Source organism: Rutilus rutilus (genome assembly GCF_951802725.1).
Source record: "Rutilus rutilus genome assembly, chromosome: 9".
Taxonomy (NCBI): domain Eukaryota; kingdom Metazoa; phylum Chordata; class Actinopteri; order Cypriniformes; family Leuciscidae; genus Rutilus; species Rutilus rutilus.
In genome coordinates, this window is record NC_140223.1 from 26,107,992 (window position 1) to 26,130,482 (window position 22,491).

The 22,491-nt window shown below is 37.5% G+C and overlaps 2 protein-coding genes across 5 annotated transcripts in view; both read left to right on the forward strand.

Moving 5' to 3' along the window:
* Positions 1–13,135, forward strand: part of inpp5ka (inositol polyphosphate-5-phosphatase Ka) — a 28,559-nt gene extending 15,424 nt beyond the window's left edge. For 2 of the 3 annotated variants that reach the window (XM_084419773.1, XM_084419772.1), the window contains exons 3-13: positions 3,034–3,138; positions 3,255–3,363; positions 6,730–6,846; positions 6,944–7,119; positions 7,316–7,427; positions 7,628–7,737; positions 10,167–10,395; positions 10,494–10,631; positions 10,809–10,892; positions 10,997–11,101; positions 12,006–12,228. In XM_084419773.1, the coding sequence (XP_084275899.1) occupies positions 3,034–3,138; positions 3,255–3,363; positions 6,730–6,846; positions 6,944–7,119; positions 7,316–7,427; positions 7,628–7,737; positions 10,167–10,395; positions 10,494–10,631; positions 10,809–10,892; positions 10,997–11,101; positions 12,006–12,086 (1,366 nt within the window). In that variant the 3' untranslated portion in view covers positions 12,087–12,228. Of the gene's footprint in view, positions 1–3,033; positions 3,139–3,254; positions 3,364–6,729; positions 6,847–6,943; positions 7,120–7,315; positions 7,428–7,627; positions 7,738–10,166; positions 10,396–10,493; positions 10,632–10,808; positions 10,893–10,996; positions 11,102–12,005 lie in introns of all 3 variants that reach the window. The other variant, XM_084419771.1, reaches the window with a different exon arrangement.
* Positions 13,136–13,619: 484 nt separating this feature from the next.
* On the forward strand, positions 13,620–22,275 carry tekt1 (tektin 1). Of its 2 annotated transcripts, XM_084419445.1 has the most exons (8): positions 13,620–13,683; positions 14,285–14,478; positions 14,651–14,816; positions 15,416–15,544; positions 20,029–20,166; positions 20,309–20,534; positions 21,620–21,816; positions 21,925–22,275. In XM_084419445.1, the coding sequence occupies exons 2-8, from the start codon at positions 14,289–14,291 to the stop codon at positions 22,082–22,084; spliced, it is 1,206 nt and encodes a 401-aa protein (XP_084275571.1). In that variant the 5' UTR covers positions 13,620–13,683; positions 14,285–14,288; the 3' UTR covers positions 22,085–22,275. The 2 variants fall into 2 exon arrangements, with proteins under 2 accessions (XP_084275571.1, XP_084275572.1); XM_084419446.1 differs by lacking the exon at positions 13,620–13,683 and having other exon boundaries at positions 14,168–14,478.
* Positions 22,276–22,491: the final 216 nt, after the last annotated feature.

The window sequence follows — 22,491 nt, forward strand, 5'->3', positions numbered from 1 at the left end:
ATAATCATTATAGATGTTGAAATTTAGTCACAAGATTGTCGATTAAAGACCTCGAGCGCTTTTTATGTTTCAACATCCAGAATCCTCAGACAAGGTGAACAGTTTAGTCTCTTGTTTACTGAAATGGTGAAAGAATAAAGCAGGGATAAGCACTATAGGATTAGCTTTCTCAACACACGTACATGTGGGGGTTTCAGTTGTTAATGGAAAACCAAATCGTTTTACAATTCTATAATTTGGCCACTAGTTTCGGATTTAAATATGCAAATGCTTAAGAGTCTATGACTCTTATAGTGATTATTATGTTTCTAGCATGTTATATGTTTGGCAACTGTTCTTCTAACCCTAATTGATGGAGTGTGTAACTTTTCATTTCTTAAACAGCCATGTAGGAAGTAGGGTTGGGTACCGAAACTCGGTTCCAATAGGGAACCGGTTCCGACGTAAACGGTAGTAACCAGACCGAATAAGAACGAAACTTTCGGTGCCTGACGTTTTTTACCACCCCCTATAAAACATCTCGCGGCACGAATGATCCAATAATAAAACATCTCCAGTTAACCAGCAGAGCATTCATTTAGTTCGTTTGTTAAATAAGAGATCTAGCGCTGAAATGTGTTTTTTAAATCAAGTGATCAAAGTGCTCGTTGCCGCTGCGATCAGTGGCGCGGATACAGTGTTTTCTCTTGGCTCGCGCACACACTTGGCTTCACTCGGACGCGCGCTTCAATACGTTGCTGAGATCGATCTATTTATGAGGCGCCGTCTATATGATTATGTGCGCGGAGAGTTTGTGTGTGCGTGCTCGCGTCTCAGATGAGTATGTGCGCGGAGAGTTTGTGTGTGTGTGTGTGCTCGCGTCTCAGATGAGTATGTGAGCGGAGAGTTCCGCGCGTCTCGTGTGTGTAGAGTTTGCGTGTGTGTGCGTGAGCGACTTTAGAAGTTGTGCATTTCATATGTATTAGTTTGAGCATTCAGTAGTATACATGTATGTGCGACTACCTAGTACATGTGTATGCAAGGGTTTCATATGTGCGTGAATGAAGTTTGATTTAAGCCCTAGACGGCGCCTCATATCTATTCGTTCTGGTGAAATCTCAAAATATAATGGACACAAAGTGTCCCTGCTTGATATACAACCACTGATGAGCATAATCGGTTTAAAAAAAATAAATAAATTAAAAAAAAAAACTACGAATGCGGATTAGAACCCAAAACCTCTGACACGCTTGAGTAAAGTTCAAGTTCAGCTGCCAGTGTTCCTCTTCAGGTAAGTCTAGTATTTTAATGCCAACTGCAAATCTTGAATATCAAGTATGAAGGATATCAATATCAAGTATATTTATATGGCTATACTGTGTGTTAAATATTTCTGCTCAGTGTCAGATATTTCTCTGGTTTGTAAAAGTCATAATATGAGAAGACAAAATTTTGATCTTAACTCAAGTGTTTTGTGCTACATCAGTAGCCTTTTAAAGGGCACAATTTTTCATTTAATCAGAAATCAGAAAATCTTTTTCAGAAAATCACACACACACACACACACACACACACACAGAGGTATTATTTTTTTGATAAAGTGTGTGCGTTTAGTTTTCTTAAGTACCGTTTCAAGAACCGTTTAAGCACCGGAACCGTTTGAAAAATACCGAGTAGGTACTGGTATCGGATAAAACCTAACCAATACCCTAGTAGGAAGACACATCATGGCCATATTCCAGGATGACAATGTCAAGATTAATCTTGCTCAAATCGTGAAAGAATGGTTGGGAGTGAGCATGAAGAATCATTTTCACACATGAATTGGTCCAGACATTAAATTCAGTGAAAGTCTTTGGGATGTGCTGGAGGAGACTTTACAGAGTGCTGGACTCTTGCATTGTCAATACAAGATCTTGACCAAAAATTGATGCACCTCTTGATGGAAATAACATCACAACATTTATTTCCATCAAGAGATGCATTGATATTTGGTCACAAATTTTGTATTGACTGCAAGAGTCAAGCACTCTGTAAACTTAATTGTACACTGTATATAATTAAGAGCGGGTATTCCATCTTTCACAGCAGCGCCATCTTTGAGGTTGTGAGGAATAGACATGCATCCCTTCAGTGGATTGTACTGTTATTTAATGTGTTTTTGGATTGTTCTGCTGATGAAACACTGCAAAGAGTCAAGTTTTCTGTTCATTTGGAAGGTTTCAGATGCAGTTCAGTTGCAACAATACCTCCATTGCATTGGGTAAATGCAGCATTGAGGTTTCCTCTTGTTTAAATTGAATGTGTTGGAGTGGGCCATGTAAACCCTTGATAAACCAGATTAGGATTTTAATCTAAAAGTCCGCCTACGCTTTCACCTCCTTCTACTCCCCCCTACAGCCTATATCTCACACTTTACTGTATTAATAATTTCTGGAATAACTACCTTTGCTTCCCTGGTGCTCTAGACGAAATACCTGTCAAGACAATTGAGTGCTATTTACACGTGACCAGCATGGAGGAAATATCTGATTATTTGAATGAAAAGCTGGGAGTGCGCTAAACTGCACGCGCAGGTGGTTAAAACGTTAGATGGGCCTTTTTTTTATCTGCAGGCAGGTTGCGGGCCGACCTAAGAAAGACCAGTTCAGGTTTTGTCTTTCACTTCTCTTGTTGTCGTGTCTGGCAGATCTAAACCTGACTGCTGGTTTCTAGTTTGGTTTTGTGGCAACTGAACACCTTGTCTCTGTTTTTCCAGAGAGGATCTTGTTTCGTCAGTGATCTTCAGGGATGAGATATTTTGAACTTTAGATTTCAGTCTGTAGTTCTTAAAAATAGTTTGACGGCTCGAGATGTTTAAGATATTAATCTGCAATTTGATATGCTTAAAATTGCTCGGACCAATTAGTTGAAATGGTGTTATTGTTAATCTGAGCAGTTATGTGAGGAAAGCATGGAGATTTACTTGGAGGTTTTCCAAACGGATTACACAAGGAGAAGGAATTAACTATTCTTTTATTGAACTGAATACATCTTTCTTTCTTATACCCACAGGCTGTATGTCGTCACGTGGAACGTGGGCACAGCTGAGCCTCCTGAAGATGTGAACTCTCTGCTTCAGCTCAGCTCCCCAAAGAAACCCGACCTCTATGTGATCGGGTGAGTTTTTATATCTTGAGGTCTGCGGACCCACATAAAGTAAACAATTATAGGTATCTGACCTCAGAAGTATGTGGTCTGAATGTCCTAATGTCTGTGATGCTGCTCTTGTTCAGTCTCCAGGAAGTGAAGGCTGCACCTCTCAAGTTTGTCACAGATCTGGCCTTTGAGGACTCCTGGAGTCAGCTCTTCATGAGCACTCTGGCCCCTTTGGGTTATATCAAGGTGCTGATTCTGTCCGCCTCATACTAACATGCTTTTGTTCATAAGCTAATCATGTGATTCACTATGAACCAGTGGATGATTGGTTTCTTAGTCATTGAGCACATACATTTTATATATATATATATACAGGTAGACATGCATGGGACATTTTAGGTGATTTAATGATGAAGTATATTTACAAATACACATATGTATTAATTGATTATAAATTCATGATAATGATATATATATATATATATATATATATATATATATATATATATTAGGGCTGTCAAAAGATTAATCGCGATTAATCGCATCCAAAATAAAAGTTTGTGTTTACATAATATATGTGTGTGTACTGTGTATAATTATTTTGTATATATCAATACACACACATGCATGTATATATTTAAGAAATATTTGCATACATATACTGTATATATTTATATATCATTTATATTATATATAAATATAATTTTTTTTATATATAAATTACACATTTTTCTTAAATATATACAAGCATGTGTGTGTATTGATATATACAAAATAATTATACACAGTACACACACATATATTATGTAAACACAACCTTTTATTTTGGATGCGATTAATCTTTTGACAGCCCTAATATTTATATATTCACACACACATTATATTTTATGATAATTACAATATTTAAATTTAAAACAATATATTTATTTATATATTTAATATAATTCATATTATAATTCATATAACTCACTCACTGATTATAATTCACTCAAACTTTAATTATATATTGAATTATATAATTACAATTATCAATTATATATATATATATATACACACACACACACACACACACACACACACACAAACTTTAATTAAATATTGAATTATATAATTATCATGAATTTATATTAAATTAATAAAAATAATTCATAGCTACAATTAACCGTTTATATATTTATCTATATATTAAATATAAATCAGATTATAAATATAAATTCAGAATATATATCAGAGATTATAATTCATATAATTAACAATTCAGTCTTCCTTAGATCAAGGGTTAGTTCCTGATTTGTGGAAAAGTTCAATACTTAAAAAAAGCTAAGCCAGATTCCTTGAACGACTACCGTCCTATTGCCTTGACCTCTTTAGTTATGAAGGCGTTTGAAAAAGAGATCAATAAGTATATAGTGACAGTTGCTGGACCAGTCTTAGATCCGTTGCAGTTTGCATATCGTGCTGGTAGATCGTAGATGATGCAAAACTGTTTTTAGTAAATGCTCTTTGTCGTCATCTGGAAAATAGTGGGGCTTTTGTGCGGCTTTTGTTTGTGGACTTCTCGTCTGCATTTAATTTTCTGCAACCTGTTATTTTAGGGTAGTAACTTGTCAATCAGTTTCATTTTAATCATGGTTTAGTCTCATGGATCATGATTTTTTTTAACAGACAGGCAACAGAGGGATAGGGTTAATGGGGTTTTATCGGATATAGTAAATATTTCTACAGGTACACCACAAGGATGTGTGCTTTCTCCTATGTTGTTTATATTATATACAAATGATTGTCAGAGTTTACAAGTTTATAGTTGTTTGGTAAAATATGCATATGATACTGTGCTGCTTTCCTTGCTTTCATATTCAAATCAGGAAACATGGTTCGGTTTTGTACGATTTTATTTCTTGGTGTAGTAGTATGAAACTAGATCTGAATGTGTCAAAAACTAAAGAGATAGATAGATAGATGATAATTAATTTTAGTAGGAGAACACAGTCTGGCACTTCAACCTGTGGTCATTAATGGCACACAGGGGGATATAGTACAGGAAAATAAGAAACAGTTATTTTAACCCTAATTGTGTAACTTTTCATTTCTTAAACAGCCATGTAGGAAGACACATCATGGCCATATTCCAGGATGACAATGTCAAGATTAATCTTGCTCAAATCGTGAAAGAATTGTTGGGAGGGAGCATGAAGAATCATTTTCACACATGAATTGGTCCAGACATTAAATTCATTGAAAGTATTTGGGATGTGCTGGAGGAGACTTTACAGAGTGCTGGACTCTTGCATTGTCAATACAAGATCTTGACCAAAAATTGATGCACCTCTTGATGGAAATAACATCACAACATATATTTCCATCAAGAGATGCATTGATATTTGGTCACAAATTTTGTATTGACTGCAAGAGTCAAGAACTCTGTAAACTTAATTGTACACTGTATATAATTAAGAGCGGGTATTCCATCTTTCACAGCAGCGCCATCTTTGAGGTTGTGAGGAATAGACATGCATCCCTTCAATGGATTGTGATGTTATTTAATGTGTTTTTGGATTGTTCTGCTGACGAAACACTGCAAAGAGTAACATTTTCTGTGCATGTGGGAGGTTTGCAGTTCAGTTGCAACAATACCTCCATTGCATTGGGTAAATGCAGCATTGAGGTTTCCTCTTGTTTAAATTGAATGTGTTGGAGTGGGCCATGTAAGCCCTTGATAAACCAGATTAGGATTTTAATCTAAAAGTCCGCCTACGCTTATTACCTAAAGTACCTAGGAACGTTTTCTGATAACAGGTTAAAGTTTGACCAAAATTCTGATGCAATTATTAAAACTCACACCAAAGATTATCTGTGCTGAGAGAGTTGTACAGAGAGTTGTTCTCAGGTCATTTTACAATTCATTTGTTGAAAGTATGTTGTCTTTCTCTTTTATTTGTTGGTTTTCATCACTGTCTACAAAGAACAAAAATCATTTGCAGGGTATTGTTAACATGCTTTAAAATGATGGGTGTTCCCTTAAGAAGTCTTACATCTTATTATGAACAGCAAATGTTGAGGATAGCTCACAAAATAATAGGAGACAGTACACACCCGTTGCACTTGGACTTGGATGCCCCTGGGGTGATGTTTAAGGACAATCAGATGTTCTACAAATCACTATAAATTTACTTTTGTGCCTGAAGCAATTCGTTTATGTAATAAATGTAGTTGATTGTCGTTGTTATTATTATTTTATCCCCCCCTTTTTTTTCTCTCTCTCTCACTTATTATTATTATTTTATGTATTGAATGTATGTGTTAAGTGTTATATGTGAATCACCATGACAGTTTAAACTAATTGCCCCATGTGGATTAATAAAGCTCTAAACTAAAATATAATTTAGATAAATTTAACTGTTGGCCAAAATATGGAACTGAAAAAAACGTTTGGTTTTCCATTTGACTGAACAACTGAAACCCCCACATGAACAGAACTTGAATCTTGAAAAGAAAAATGCAATAAATAAATATTCTTGCAAATTTATAATATAGGCTATATATAAATAGTGAAAAGAGTGCACACTTTATAATTATGTTGTCTAATTTCCTGTTTTACTGTGGCCCATTCAGGTGTCCTCCATACGGATGCAGGGTCTACTCTTGCTTTTCTTTTCCAAGCTGGAACACGTCCCCTTTATCAGAGACATTCAGGTCACTTACACCCGCACGGGACTCTACGGCTACTGGGTAAGACCATGGAAATGCAAATACTTCAGCGAGCAGCTCTTGATATACCTACTGAAAATTGCTTTTTAATTTCATCTTAATTTTCTTCAAATGAAAGGGTAATAAAGGAGGCGTGTCTATCCGTCTGTCCCTCTACGGTCACATGCTCTGCTTCCTGAACTGTCACCTCACCGCTCACATGAACTACGCCTCTCAGAGGGTGGATGAGTTCGAGTATATCCTGGGTGCTCAGACCTTTGACACCAAAAACGCACCACACATTTTGGACCACAAGTCAGTCCATCATGAACTTTTTGTAATATAAATAATAACGCATAAAAAGCATACTGTATATTTCTTAAGCTTTACCTTCTTATTTCGCATATTCTTTTGATTATGTTCTTATTATCGATTTTATTGATTGTCATGATTCCTTATCATTTATGTATTGCTCTTTATTGCATATGAATTCTCTCACCTCAATCTCTAGGGTTGTGTTCTGGTTTGGGGATTTGAATTTTCGTATCGAGGACCATGGTATGCTCTTTGTAAGGAACTGCCTCACCAGCCAGCGTTTCAGTCTACTTTGGCCTAAAGATCAGGTACTGATCACTCTTGAATCTTTATTAGTGACATAAATTATATGACACTTTATTTTAGATGTAGTAACAATGTCTATACATGTAAATGAAAAATGTATTAATGTATGAATCATTCATTTGCAGTTCCAGAATTAGTAACTCGCTTAATTTGCATAATGGTTTTTTATTTTTTGCATCTGTGCATGTCAATATCTCCCCAGCTCACCATGATGAAACAGAAGGAAGCTATTTTGCAGAAGTTTGAAGAGGGACCTCTGGACTTTCAGCCCACCTATAAATTTGATTTGCACTCTGATAACTACGACACAAGGTAAATGAACAACTTCTTTCAATATATCCTGCAGTATAGGGCTGTCATGATTATTGATTAATTGTACGATTGTGGTTATTCTGTCTAATCACAATTATTTGAGATAAGCGCACTAATTGTGCAGTTCAAATTTCAATTACATTTTGTAAATGAAGTTTAGTAAAGTAAAGAATAAAGTACAGAATAAAGAAAATAAAAGCACTGTTATTAAGTACACAAAGTTAGTCGAAGGTCTTCCTTTATATGAAATGAAGGCTTGTGTGTTTAATCAGACTGCATTATAATATAATTTAATCACAGCATTAAAGTAAATCATATGGGCTAATATTATTATATTTTGTATTATACAGTTCAGAGTAAAGAAAATTAGGCTTACACAAGTGACATGAACAAAACAGAATTAAATCATTAATCGCTATTATTTGTATGACATTGCATTGTCATTTTTGTGAGTCATTGGTTTTTAAGGTTAACATGAAATTAAAATGTCTTAATGCATATTCCTAGTCTTATTAAAATAAAGTCTTATGAGGATAAAATCAAGTCCTGCTCATTTTTTTCCCCTCTTTGAATATTTAGTTTTATAAGAAATAGATTTTGATTATTACAATAATAAATTATATTATTATATTAAATTATTAGAATTGATTTCATGTTTGACTTCACATTTTCTGGATAGCTGTGAAGGAAACGGTAATCACTACAATATCCTGAATCTCCCTCAGCTCCTCTGCGAGGGCTGTTTTTAACTGTCAGATGTTCACACGTGCTCTCTTTTCACCCCTGCAGGGTACAGAAGACATGGTTTGGTTTTAAGTAAGCTTTAAATTCCCCATGTGCTTCTTAACTTGAACCTTCCTCCCCTGCTTGTCTAAGCCTTCTGTCATTCCTTGAATTTTTTCATAATTGTAGCATTTCCGTCAGAGAACGGAAATACTTTTTTTTTTTTTGGCACAAGAGCTGCTAGACCTCATCCACACTTTAATGCAGACCAGGGCATTGTGTGCCACTCATCCCGTCCTGTAACACCCATTCATCTACTGCTGAAATGAAGCACCAGAAATAAACCATTATTAACATCCATATACATCCAGTCTGTGTTCGGACTTAGTTGGTGTTGTGTGTTGCAAAGAGTTTTCAAGTATTAGTCATGTTATCTATGTTTCTATGCTGTCATTTCTAGTAGCTGTTCAGATCTTTGCATGTGGACGACTCGGCTCACTTTAGTGAAAATGCTTTTTTTTTAAAGCATTTAAATTCTGATAAATATATATTCTTTATATATATATGTCTTTCTCTATATATAGCCTGTATTTATAGACAATTACATATATATAAAAAAATCATATATATATATATATATATATTATGTATGTTTATGTATATATATATATACAGTGCAATGCATAAGTTAATACACCCATGCTAAAGTTGACTAAAAAGAGGAATAAAAAATCATATTTTGGAAATTGAACTTAATGCCTTAATTTAAAAAATTAGGAAAAATCCAACCTTTAAGGACACCAATTTTCTTTGTGAATGAATAATGAATGAAATGAATTGCTCTCAATGCTAATCAAACCAGCTTTTAGGCTAACTGAAATAAAACCATGCCAATCTCTAGGTATGGTGAAGGCTATGTGATGATGTGGGGCTATTTTAATTCCAAAGGCCAAGGGAACTTTATCAGGATGCATAGTATCCTGGATCCATGAAGTAACTGGCCTTTAAAAATAAAAATCTGCCTGCCTCTATGGGAATTTAACATAGGGGTGTACTAACTTTCGCACCATGTATTTTAAGGAAGAACATTTATTTATTTACGATACATTATTCATTCACAAAGAAAATTGGTGTCCTTAAAGGTTGGATTTTTCCTAATTTTTTAAATTAAGGCATTAAGTTCAATTTCCAAAATATGATTTTTTATTCCTCTTTTTAGTCAACTTTAGCATGGGTGTATTAACTCATGCATTGCACTGTATATATATACATAGCCTATTTTAATATAAATTGTTATTAGAATTATTTTCTATTAAATGTTTTTTTTATACCTTATTAGAATATGTAGTATATTAGAATATTACATTATTCAAATCAATTTTATTTTTTGTAGCACTTGTAGGAATAAATTTTGTTTCAAACAACCGTGACATTTCATTCATAAACCTATATGCTATTTTTGTTTTTTATTTGTTGCTGTCAAAATATTTTTCATAAAATCCTTTCATCTTATGACTTTCATTTATAATTTTTCATTATAAAAGCATGCCACATAAATTCATTTTCACAAAATGAATGATGGCTGCACAGAAAGATACGCCAATGTTCTTCCAATTGAACAAATCAGGAAAAGGGATTCAAATCCACAAGTTTATTCTATTATATATTTGATGTAATATTGTTTTCCTCTCTTTGTGATTGGCTAGTGGTAAGAAACGCAAGCCTGCGTGGTGTGACCGGATCCTCTGGCGAGTGAAGCCCATGTCCTCGTCTCCGGAGGACACTCAAGAAGACAATGAAGAGGAGCCAGAGAAACAACTGGAGGGGGAAGATGACGATGAGTTCCCTCTGAAAATGACCCAGGAGTATTACACGAGTAAAATGGAGTATGGCGTTAGCGACCATAAGCCTGTCATTGGCATCTTCCGCTTGGAGGTGGGGAATCACTGAGTTGATCTAAAACAATAGTCATTAACCCATTGTGCTATAAAATAAAATACTACAAGAATGACCATTTGTTAATCTGTTATCAGTTGAGAAAGATGTACGAGACGCCTCTGGTGCAGGTCTGTGCTGAAGGAGAGTGGAGTGCCGACTTCGACGCCCTCATAACCTACAGACTTCTTCAGTCCTTTCCCTCCAGTGCCTGGGACTGGATCGGTTTATATAAGGTGAGAGAGGTTCCCAAAATGTGCTCTGTTCTGATGGGGCCACAGACTGCCGGTCAGACAAATGCATATTATAAAAGTATATTATTGGGTATTGTTACAACAGTAATAGTAAAATATTGTGAACTAGATTTTATCCAGGGTTTCTTTAATATAGAACTTGTGTTTGTCACTGCACAGGTTGGTTTTAAAAGCGTTTCAGACTATATCACGTACACTTGGGTGAAGGATGACCAGGTGTCTTTCAGTGATGAGCTCTTTCAGGTTTGTTGCATTTGCTGTCAGCGTTTATTGTTAAATAAAGATTTTTTTTTTCTTCACGTGATCAACTGAGCAGATTAGGAAATTATATTGTCTTTTTTTCACAGGTTTATGTGAACAAAGATGAAATTCCAGTTCGTGGGGGAGAATGTGTGCTGTGCTATTATAGCAGCAACCTGCAGTGCATTGTGGGTATTAGTCAACCTTTCAGGGTGAGTCAAATTTCACTTCTATATTTTGCTATAATCATAATCAGTGTTGGGTAAATTACTCTAAAAAAAGTAATTAATTACTAGCTATTAATTCAATTTTCAACAGTGTAATTATTACTGTACCAATTACTCTCTCTATAAAGTACAGCATTACTTATCCCGTAAAAAAAACTCGACCATTTGAACAATACAAGGATAGACGTGAATCTGCTCTTTCAATTCTTTCAAATAAGTTATATAAAATTGCATACATTTTTCTTGAACTGACCAAAGTTTTTAAAGGGAGAAGGTTCAATTATAAGGATACATTTTATCATTAGATGTTAAATCCTATTTTGTTTCATACAGAATCGTTGTATAGTCTATAGTAGGCTATATACCCGGGTATAGACTACACAACGATTCTGTATGAAACAAAATAGGATTTAACATCTAATGATAAAATGTATCCTTAGAATTTAACCTTCTCCCTTTAATGCAATTACATCAGAAGTAACTGTAATTAAATCACAGAGAAATTTAGAGTAATCTCTTACTTTGCTTTGTTGTCAAGGTAAAAGTAATTAAATGACAGTGATTAATTGCTAGTAATGCATTACACCCAAAATTGCACATTATTTAAATGCTTTAATTTTATTTATGGTTACATTATAAAAAATGTATACATTTATTCCAGCTTTTATGTAAGTAATTACAGACTTCAGCTGAACAACAGCCAAATTGCATACTTTTCCGGTTTATCACTGTAAAGCTGATTTGAAACAATCTGTATTGTATAAAGTGCTATAGAAATAAATTTGACTTGACACTGTTATGGCTGTATGTTTTGAAAGGCATATTTTTCAGTTGGCTTCAGTGTTTTACCTCTAGTATGGTATAAAAATCAAATGAATGTTCACTTCAGGTGCAGGGATCCAGAGTGGCGATTGAAGAGGGTTTAGTGTCTGAAAATATCAATGGACTTGATGAAACGGTTCCCAGTTAAGACCAAGACCAAGATGTCAAACCAAACATTACCTGTGGATTTAAGCAAGTGCAATTTTAATCCAAAATTTGAGCTTATATTGGTATGTGATACAGTAACTACAATGTGGGGGGGTTTCCTCTTTTTTTTTTTTTTTTTTAACCAAGAAATATTATAAATCGCAGCCAGTATATTTTGAATTGCAGCCAGTTGGTGGGACCCGTCCCAAATAGATTGTGGTATTCTAAGTAAGCACATTTAAATTGGCACTGAATTTATTGAAATTGATTCAAAAACAGTTATACAATAAGAAAATGTAATTTATTTAAATATTTAATTAATGAATTCACACCACAGCCTTACTATTACCACATTCTTTAAAAAAAAACATTTAGTCTGCATTTAACTTGTAATATATTTTCAAACAAATGTTTTATTAGTCCACTGTACATCAAAATGTCAATGTTTACTGTTACCGCTTATGCTGCCCTTGTTTTCTCATTCCATTCCAAATGAATGCAGACTGTTACACTGTCAAGAAAAGGCTGCTTTTGCACAATATATTTGAGAACTTTTATGGCACATGTTTACTCTGTTGATCTATTTATGACTGTAACTCATACTGAAGTGGTATTATTATATTATTTGTGTCTCACTGAAATCGAGTGCGAATAGCTGCAGGATGTGATGTAAATACTTTGACCAATTCTATTTTTGTGGTCAGTACAATTTGATATTATTTTCATGTTTCAAGTATAAACCGATTAACCGATAGTGCTTGTACGTATTAGGCGAACCAAATATGCACTTTTTTGGCTTAAGAATGTGTTTTTGTTTTAATGTTAGACTAATGCTAATGTATAAATGGAATACATTTGTATTCAATTTTACTGTATAAAAGGTAAAAGACTGTAAGAAACCAATTTCTCTTCTCTGTAAACAAAGAGTTTATTTTCTAAACAACTACGTAAATGCATACTGATGACATAAAATAAATGTTATTTAAATAAAAAAATGTCTTGTTAATTTTGATAATGAAAATAATAATAAAAAACAAGGTTGTGAGGGTATTTCTGTTTTGAATCTTATTTGCTTGTTTCTTTTTTTATTTTGAGTATGTCAGATGTGAAATTTTTGTGAATATGTAAATTGTTTTGTCATTGTTGATCGACATTTAGATACACAGTAGTACAATAACACCATCTCTGGTACAATCCATTCCACTCAAAGCATATATATATATATATATATATATTGATGTTTAATATTATTTTAATATAGGGCTATTTTCTGTTCCTTTTTTTTTTCCTGTGTTGTTTCATTTAATTAGGTAATTCTAAGTTTAAATATTGATGATTACAAGCTTGTTCCCCCATGCAATTAATTACAGCAAATTGTGCAATTAATTAGTTAATTATTTTTTTATCGATTCCCAGCCCTAATATATATATATATATATATATATATATATATATATATAAATGTGTGAGTGTGAGTGGCATCTACCACCCCCTAGCGTCGAAACGGTTATGTTACCATAGTAACCCTGTGTTTACTTGCCGGCAGAGTGTCAGCACAGCAGTACTGTTTTATAGTGATTTGAATTTATATCTGACAGGTAAGACACCTTATTTTCGCTTAATGCTTTAATTCTAATTATTTATAATGTTTATCTTATTTAAAACACTGAATAGATTGTTTAAGACAAGAATTGATGGAGAAAAATGTTTGTTTCATAACGGAACTGATATCCTAACATGGTTATATATCTGAATTTGGTCACACTTTAGATTAGGGTCCAATTCTCACTATTAACTACGACTTTTGCCTCAATTAACTCCTAATTGCTGCTTATTAATAGTAAGGTAGTTGTTAAGTTTAGGTATTGGGTAGGATTAAGGGATGTAGAATAAGGTTATGCAGAATAAGACATTAATATGTGCTTTATAAGTACTAATAAACAGCCAATGTCCTAGTAATATGTTAATAATAAGCACCTAGTTAATAGTGAGAATTGGACCCTAAACTAAAGTGTTACCCTGAATTTTTTTTTGGTAATATATTGTAGTGTTAGTTGTTTTTTGGCAACAGTATGACTTTAATACAAGTGTTTAAAACAATAAAATAACTACATATTTGATATTAGTTATTATAGTTTAGTAATTATAAAACAATGACCTAAATTATTTAAAAACCAAAGAATGACTTTGTCTCATTAGAAAAATGTCTAGGCTGATGGGATCCCCTGATAAGTTTCTGCCATCCGAGTGGAAGCATGCAAACCAGGTGCATTTCAGGAGTTCGGAGGCAGAACGAGCGCACTCAGAGAAACTGAGAGCAGAGTGTCAGAGACTCATAGAGGAGAGCAACAAATCTACCAAACACATGCAACAGGATGCACACAAGAAGCTGGGTATGCAACGCTCAAAATGCATGAAACTGGAGGCCTTGCATGAGATGTGCATAGACAGGAAGTGATAGAAATGATGAAAAGAGGAAGTTATTTCAGATAGGGTTATATTGATTTCCTTGATTAAGACATGTAACGTTAGTTGTTAAACTGTTCTAGCCTACTTCTTCTTCAGAGCAGAGAATCCTGGATGTTAAATTCTGGAGGCAGGAACTGGAGAATAAGTTTGAGGAGATGGTGCAGGAGATCGAGACCCTCATCATCTTCAAGAGCCGTGTGGAAAAGGCCTTGGAGAGCTGCTCTCAGCCTTTTCAAGTGACTTTGCAATGTCTGACTGAGAGGTACTTCTAACCGTAGAGCACGACCAGAGGACAGTTACTAAAATCAAGTGTTGAACTACATGACCAAATTGATCAAAAGTGACAGTAAAAACTTTTCCATATTTCAAATAAAAGAACCCTGAAAAAAAGTATCATGTTTTCCACAAAAAAATATTAAGCAGCACAACTGTTTTCAACATTGATAATAATAAGAAATGTTTCTTGAGAAGCAAATCATCATATTAGAATGATTTCTGAAGGATCATGTGACATGTGACAGAATTATGATCCTGAAAATTCAGCTTTACCATCACAGGAATAAATCAATGACATTTAAAAGTATAATAAAATAACAATCAGTTATTTTAAATTGTAATAATATTTAACTGTATTTTTGATAAATGCATAGCCTTGAGCATACGAGTTTCAGTTAAAAAGTCTAGTGACCCCAACTTTTGAATGATAGTGTAATCCTAAATTAGGGGTGGTTAATTTGGCTTATAATTTACTAACCACCCCTAATTTAGGATTTTAGGACGACATCATTCATTACAGTTCAAACCTTTCACAAAAGGTCTCATTAGTTGCCTAATCATGTGATATTTACGGGACATCCTCAGAGAGAAGCGTGTGGCGATTGACCTGGTGCATGATGGGGTGGAAGAGGAACTGTTGAAGGAGAAGGAGGTGATTGAGGGTGTGATGGTTCTTCTACAGCGAACACTGGAGCAGATCAACGAGCAGATCAGGTCAGTGACAAAACTCCAAGGACTAACTTATAAGGAATTCAATTGTCCTTGATATTCCTGTCTGTCAAACCTGTAAACGTTACAAATGATATAATAAAACAATTTATTTATCAGTGACAATAATGAGAATTCAATAAATAATTATTTAATAAAACGTCTCGGTTACGTATGGTAACCCTTGTTCCCCGAGGAGGGAACGGAGACGTGAGTCAGAAGTGATTCTGATGAATGGGGATCGCTTGCGAGAGCCTGTCTACTTCGAGTGAAACTAAACGAGCCAAAGCACATTGGCATGTGATAATTGCACCAGCTGCCATGCATCGCGACGCGAGCATATAATGAGCATCAGGTGCCTCGCATCCTTGTTTTTCCGCTGAGGAGCCGGACCTGTGACTCGGCCGTACAGCGGAAGCTCAGCAACTGTGGCGAGGGGACTCACGTTACCATACGTAACCGAGACGTTCCCCTTCATCAGCTCACTATGACGTGAGTCAGAAGTGATTCTGACGAATGGGGATGTCTACCTAAACGCCACGGCTGCTGGCCCTTTCAGCGCTCCGCTTGAGCCTCCTGGCCTGACCAGAATGTTGGGCAGAAGTAGGAGCTCTAAGCAGAGAAGGTCAGTCACTGCTGTTCCGCAAGACCCACTCAGTGTGACTTATTGGATAATGCTGGGAAAGCATGCCCTTGGGGAAGGGAATGCTGCGGAAGCAACATCCTACTCCGGAGGGAGGCACTGTGACTGTTACACATATGGACTAGCCAAGCAGGGTAGCACAACATATGGCAGTCTCTGGGGCCCCGTCCACAGACCTGAAACTGCATGCCTGTTGTACGTGGCCCGCCAGCCGGTGGCAGAGGCATCCGTGAAGACCACAGCATGCCTGGACACTTGTTCTAGGGGAACATCTGTCCGTAGAAACGAAGGGTCCGACCACGGGCTGAAGGTTTGGAGGTAGTGGGGGGTGACGTGCACCTGATACGTGCCGCTCTGCCACGCCCATCTCAGGACTCGGCCGTGAAGCCAGTGCTGAAGCGGTCTCATATGAAGCAATCCGAGCAGGGTTACTGCGGCTGCGGATGCCATATGCCCCAGGAGCCTCTGAAAAAGTTTCAGTGGGACCGCTGTCCTGCTCTTGATTGTACTCAAGCAGTTCAACACTGACCGGATGTGCTCCTCTGTGAGTCGCGCTGTCTGGTTGACCGAGTCCATCTCCATACCGAGATAAGAGATGCCCAACAGGCTGAGGTGATGGAGCACCATGTCCCTGTGCACAACTGATCTCGAGACTGAGCCAGGATCAGACAGTTGTCGAGATAGTTGAGAATACGAACGCCACGTTCTCGGAGTGGAACAACGGCTGCCTCCGCGACTTTCGTGAAGACACAGGGCGACAGGGACAGCCCGAAGGCCGGGACTTTGTACTGATATGCCCGACCCTCGAACGCAAACCGCAGGAACGGTCTGTGTCGAGAAAGAATCGAGAAATGAAAGTACGTGTCCTTCAGGTCGATCGCTGCAAACCAATTTTGGGGACGGATACATTCGAAAATGCGTTTCTGCGTGAACATCTTGAACGTGAGCTTGTGCAGGGCCCGATTCAATGTTCGCAGGTCCAAGATTGGCCGTAACCCACCGTCTTTCTTGGGTACAATGAAGTAGGGGCTGTAGAACCCTGTTTTCATATCGGCTGGAGGAACCAGCTCGATCGCGTCCTTCGCCAGACAGGTGAAGTGGATGTCCCTGAACTTGGGAGGGCGCTGGGCGAACTGAATCGCATAGCCGAGTCTGATGGTACCCAGACACTGTGCAAGCGGGACCAACAGACGTACCCGGGGTGGGGCAGTGAGGTCGAACACAGGGACTCCGCTCAGGAGGCACTGAGGCTGGGTGCTGCTTAGGCTGAGCAGGGGCGGAGGCGGCCGCAGGGGGGTGGCCTCGGCGACGAGCAGACAGAGTGGGTGGAGGCAGCAGCTGGTCGTCGGGGTAGGATGTGCTTAATCGCCTCCGTCTGCTTCTGTGCTGCGGAAAACTGCTGGGCAAAGTTTTCCACAGCATCGCCGAAGAGGCTGGCCTGGCCTGGCCAGGGTTCAGGAACCGCACTTTGTCTGGGTTTTTGCCAGGTTCAGCCACAGGTGCCGCTCTTGGACCATTAACGTGGACATCGCCCGACCCAGGGAGCGTGCAGTGACTTTCGTCGCCTGGAGGGCGAGGTCCGTCGCTGTACGCAGTTCCTGCATAACCCCTGGGTTGGAACTACCCTCAAGCAATTCCTTAAGCGCCTTGGCCTGGTAGACCTGCAGGAGCACCATCGGATGCAGGGCGGAGGCAGCTTCTCCACAGGCTGAGTAAGCCTTGTCCGCGAGAGCGGACGAGAACTTACACACCCGGGAGGGGAGGCGTGGATTTCCCCGCCAGCAGGTAGCGGTCTTGGGACACAGCTACATCGCCACAGACCGCTCCACCAGGGGGATCCCCACGTATCCCTTCACCGCTTTGTCGTCAAGGGTAGTGAGGGAGGAAGCGGCACCAGAACGGTTTCGGGCAGAAAAAGGTGCCGTCCATGCTCTGGTAACCTCTTCATGCACTACCGGAAAGAAAGGCACGGAGGTGGGGCCGCCCCGAGATACCAATCGTCCAGCCGCGAAGGTTCGGGACACGGTGTAGGGTTCCACTCGAGCCCGACACTTGCGGCGGCCCAGGAAAGCATAGCCGTGGGCTCTGGGTCTGACTCGCAATGAGAACATGAGTCATCCATGAGCGCCATTTCAGCGTGCCTATAGCCCAAGCACGTGATACAGCGATCATGCCCATCAGCCGGAGTCAAACATTGGCCGCATCCAGAAACACAAGATCTGAATGACATCTTGAAAAAGATGCAGACAGATCGTGTTAGCTCTTTTAGAAGTGCTCTGAGGTGCTGAAACGCACAGGGAGATAGCCGCTACACACCAGGAATGCAACCCAGTGTGAGCACTCACTCTCAATAGTCACACCCAACGAACCGACAAAGCTGTGAAAACAGCTGTTTATGCTGAGAGAGAAGACGCAGAGAGATCGCGACCCTCGCTGTCAGCGCCGTCACACCAACACCACGAACCAGAGATTCTTCTTGGCTAAAGCCCTATTCGGACGGGACTAGTTTCACAGGGGGACGTTAGAGAAATTTCTGTTTCACAGACGTACTTTGAGATTTTAATCCTGTCTGAATCTGCCATGTCTGTCTTTTTCTCACACGACCTCTGTAAAAATTCCAGAGCAAATTACCTACTGGTTTTCATCAAACTCGGTGGTCCTTAAAGAAATCTAATCCCGTCCGAATGCGAATGTCTGTGATTGCCAAAAATGTTTTTTTCCAAAACGCTTTTTCTTGTGTGTTTTGGTCAACGTGAACTACCGTACAATCTCTCGCTATCGCGCCGGTATTCAAGTTTCTGCTTTTTGCGCATCGATAATGGATGTAGATGTGTTCGGTACACTGCGAAGAAATAAACAAATGAAATCAACAAGAAGAGCCAAATCACGTAAACTGTTAAGACTGGCTACTGTAATATCAGTTTCAGGTAAGATTACTTTCATTTCTGCATGTAAATTATATAAGTTAAAACTTTTTATTCCAGTGGGTTTATTATAAGAACCCAGTTCTATAAAATCATGATGATAAATGTATGTTTAGTTTTTTATACTACAATTTTTATAAAATGTTTACAAAACACTAAATACGTTAGGACGTTTTACTTTATATTTCAAAGTGCTTAATTTTAAAAGTGCTTAATTTCAAAATACATTTGATCAAATTTCATACGCAATCCACGCATTCTGAACACGTGATCTTCTGCAATGCCCACATGTAAAACACAGACACTCCTACCTCGGTAATAAACACGGAGATGTTAGTCCCGTCCGAATCCGTACATGAAATCACAGACGTAGGTTGATAAGAATTGTAACTCAAACGTTGTTTGGAAAACTAGTCCCATCCGAATAGGGCTTAAGACTCGAAGACACTCATAAGATCTTTGCAGGAGATAAGAACAGCATACACCGTCTGGCTCCGAAACGAAAGACAAGTATGCGAGGCACCTTCTGCTCATTATATGTTCGTGCCGCGATGCACGGCAGCTTTATAAGCTTTTTAATTATCGCATGCCAATGTGCATTGGCTCGTTTAGTTTCTCTTCAAGTAGATAGGCTCTCGCAAGCGATCCCCATTCGTCAGAATCACTTCTGACTCATAGTGTCATATGAGTCATAGTGAGCTGACGAAGGGGAACAATATTTTGTTTCAAATAATAAAAAATGTGTATGATGTAGCTGCTTTAAATTTAATTGCAAATTAAATTGAGTAATTCAAAAGTGTTTAAAATATGGCACTGAATCCTTGAATTATATTGTGTTGTTCAATAAAATTCTCTCTAGTTATATAAACGTCAATTTACTCAAAACTAAATTGTAGTTTGTAAATTATTCCTGTGCTTTTCAGGCTTATTCGTTCAGTGAAGTACTATCTGGAAAAGGACTTGCAGGACAAATTTCAGGCCGAACGCATCGATGATTTCTGCTCTCTTCTCACCAACACATCGCCTGATTTAAAAGAAGGGAATTCAAACTTAAGTATTGGGTAAGATAACATGTTTATGATACAGTATTTAAAAATCTAATTCTGTTTTATAAATATATTATCAGACTACTCAAATGTTAACAGATTTAGGTTTTCCAACTTTTTTTCCCCTTTGCAAACCTATTTCCTTTACCGTTTCCAGAACTGCAGTGACTCCTGAGGAATGGGAGAGCCTCTGCAACTTAAACATTAGCAAAGCTGAGAATGAGAAGAATAACTCTCTTTCTCTGAGAGCTCTTGTGGCAAGCTTGCTAAAGCAGACGTCTGCAGACATGCACAGACAGTATGAGGCTACGGGAAGGGCATTTGAGCTGCGCATACAGGAGACCAAAACTGCCAAAACACAGCTTGAAAACCAGCTCAATGAGGTTGGTTGCACTTGTGAATTGAAGGGATAGTTCACCCAAGATTTTAAATTCTCTCATCAATTACTCATGCAATCCCTGATGTATATGACTTTCGTTCTTCAGATAAGCACAAACAAAGATTTTTAGGGAAATAATTAATCTGTGATTCTATATAATGCCACTGAATGTGTGTCACTCAGTTGACGCTTGAAAAACCACACACAGCGATCGTGCTGGTAATCCATACGACCCCAGTGGATAAATCTCGCAAAAGTAGTAGGTCATCCAGTTAGTTTTCGTCTACTGTCGAATACTATGTATTCGGACATACTATTCTTTTGGCGTACTGTTTTTCGCATACTATATAGTAGGGAAGTATTCGATTTCAGATGCAGCGAATGGCTTGAGTTGGTACTTCTTTTGAATAAGTAATTACGTCATGACCACTAAAAAAAGTATGTTCTATATTATATGAATGTGTGCAGTATGAATGTAATCTGGACGTACTACTTTCGCCATGTTGTCAGTATCATATAGTAGGGAAGTATGCGATTTTGGATGCAGCCAATGACTTCAGAAGTTAAACGATAGGTGTGTGTGTGTGTGAGGAAATGATGAGGGAATTTTCATTTTTGGGTAAACTATCCCTTTAAGGCATCATAACATTATAATGAACAGTAAAAATGTATATTTACATTGAGATATGTTAAAGATTATATTTAACAGTGTCATTAAATATGTGTTTTTTTCAAACATCAACTTTATGCGAGTGTTAGATGATGGCAAAGGTAATCTTAATGTAAAAATAGGGGAAATAATCATGAACAGTTAAAGAATAAATACAGAGAAAAAAATATTGGCAGAAATGATAAATTAAAATAATTTAATATTATAATTAATAATATTTGCTGATAATATATTGTGGATTCCTAGCTTTATACTGGATCATTCAAAATCAAAAATGTATATTTTAAGTAAAACATTATTTATTAATTTACTTACTCTTAAGTTTCTATTAAGTTATCTTTCTTTAGGGCTTTTTTCTAGGTTTTGTTGTTGTTGTTGTTATAATTTGACTAGTTTTATATGTCTGTGCTCTCTCAAAGCTGCTAGCAGAGATAGCAAATCAAGAAAAGAATCTGGAGGCTCTAAAAGTGGCTATCGCAGAGAAAGAAGCTCCACTGAACGTGGCTCAGACGCGACTGTCCGCTCGCAGCCAAAGGCCCAACGTTGAGCTCTGCTACGACCCAGCTCAAATCCGACTGCTGGCAGAGGTCAGGGAGCTCGCTAACAACATCGAGAGGTAAAGCAAAGGGTTTGGATGTTACCAAACATGTAACATTAATTGCATGTCCTAATATGCTAGTATGTCCCAAATAAAAGCATTTTCCCTCTATGGTTTCTGCATTAGACTAGCCGAGGCATTCCAGCTTTCAGAGATGAAACTGAAAGCTCTAGCAAGCAGCCAGTTGAGCCTGGAGGAGGAGATCCAGGTGAAGACCAACTCTCTGTACATAGATGAGGTGATCTGCCTTCAGCAACGTCAGCCTGTTGTTATTCACAACTTCTGAACAGAGCTCATGTACGACGGAAATGCCTAGTGTAGTTAATGGTGTTTTGGACATTACAACATGTAATGTCTTTAAAAATCCCTACTGAGATGTTTCCTCTTACAATCTGTTTGTCCCATTTAAGGAGATGTTTTGATAAAATGTCTTTAAAAAAATGCAAAATTAAAAATACTAGTGCAAAATGCCAGTGCAAAATCTGTTTTTGTGTGTGTTTTTAGTAATTGTTGGTTTGGTGTGTTTGAGCGCTCATTGTTACAATTACACAGCAAAGGTTCAGTGACATTTTTATTTGTGCATGGTAGAAAGCAAATACTGATACTGACATAATGACATACAATAAATGTGGAAAATTGAACTACATGATTCAGGGAGCAGGCTACACAGTGAACTCCGAGAAAACTCTACTT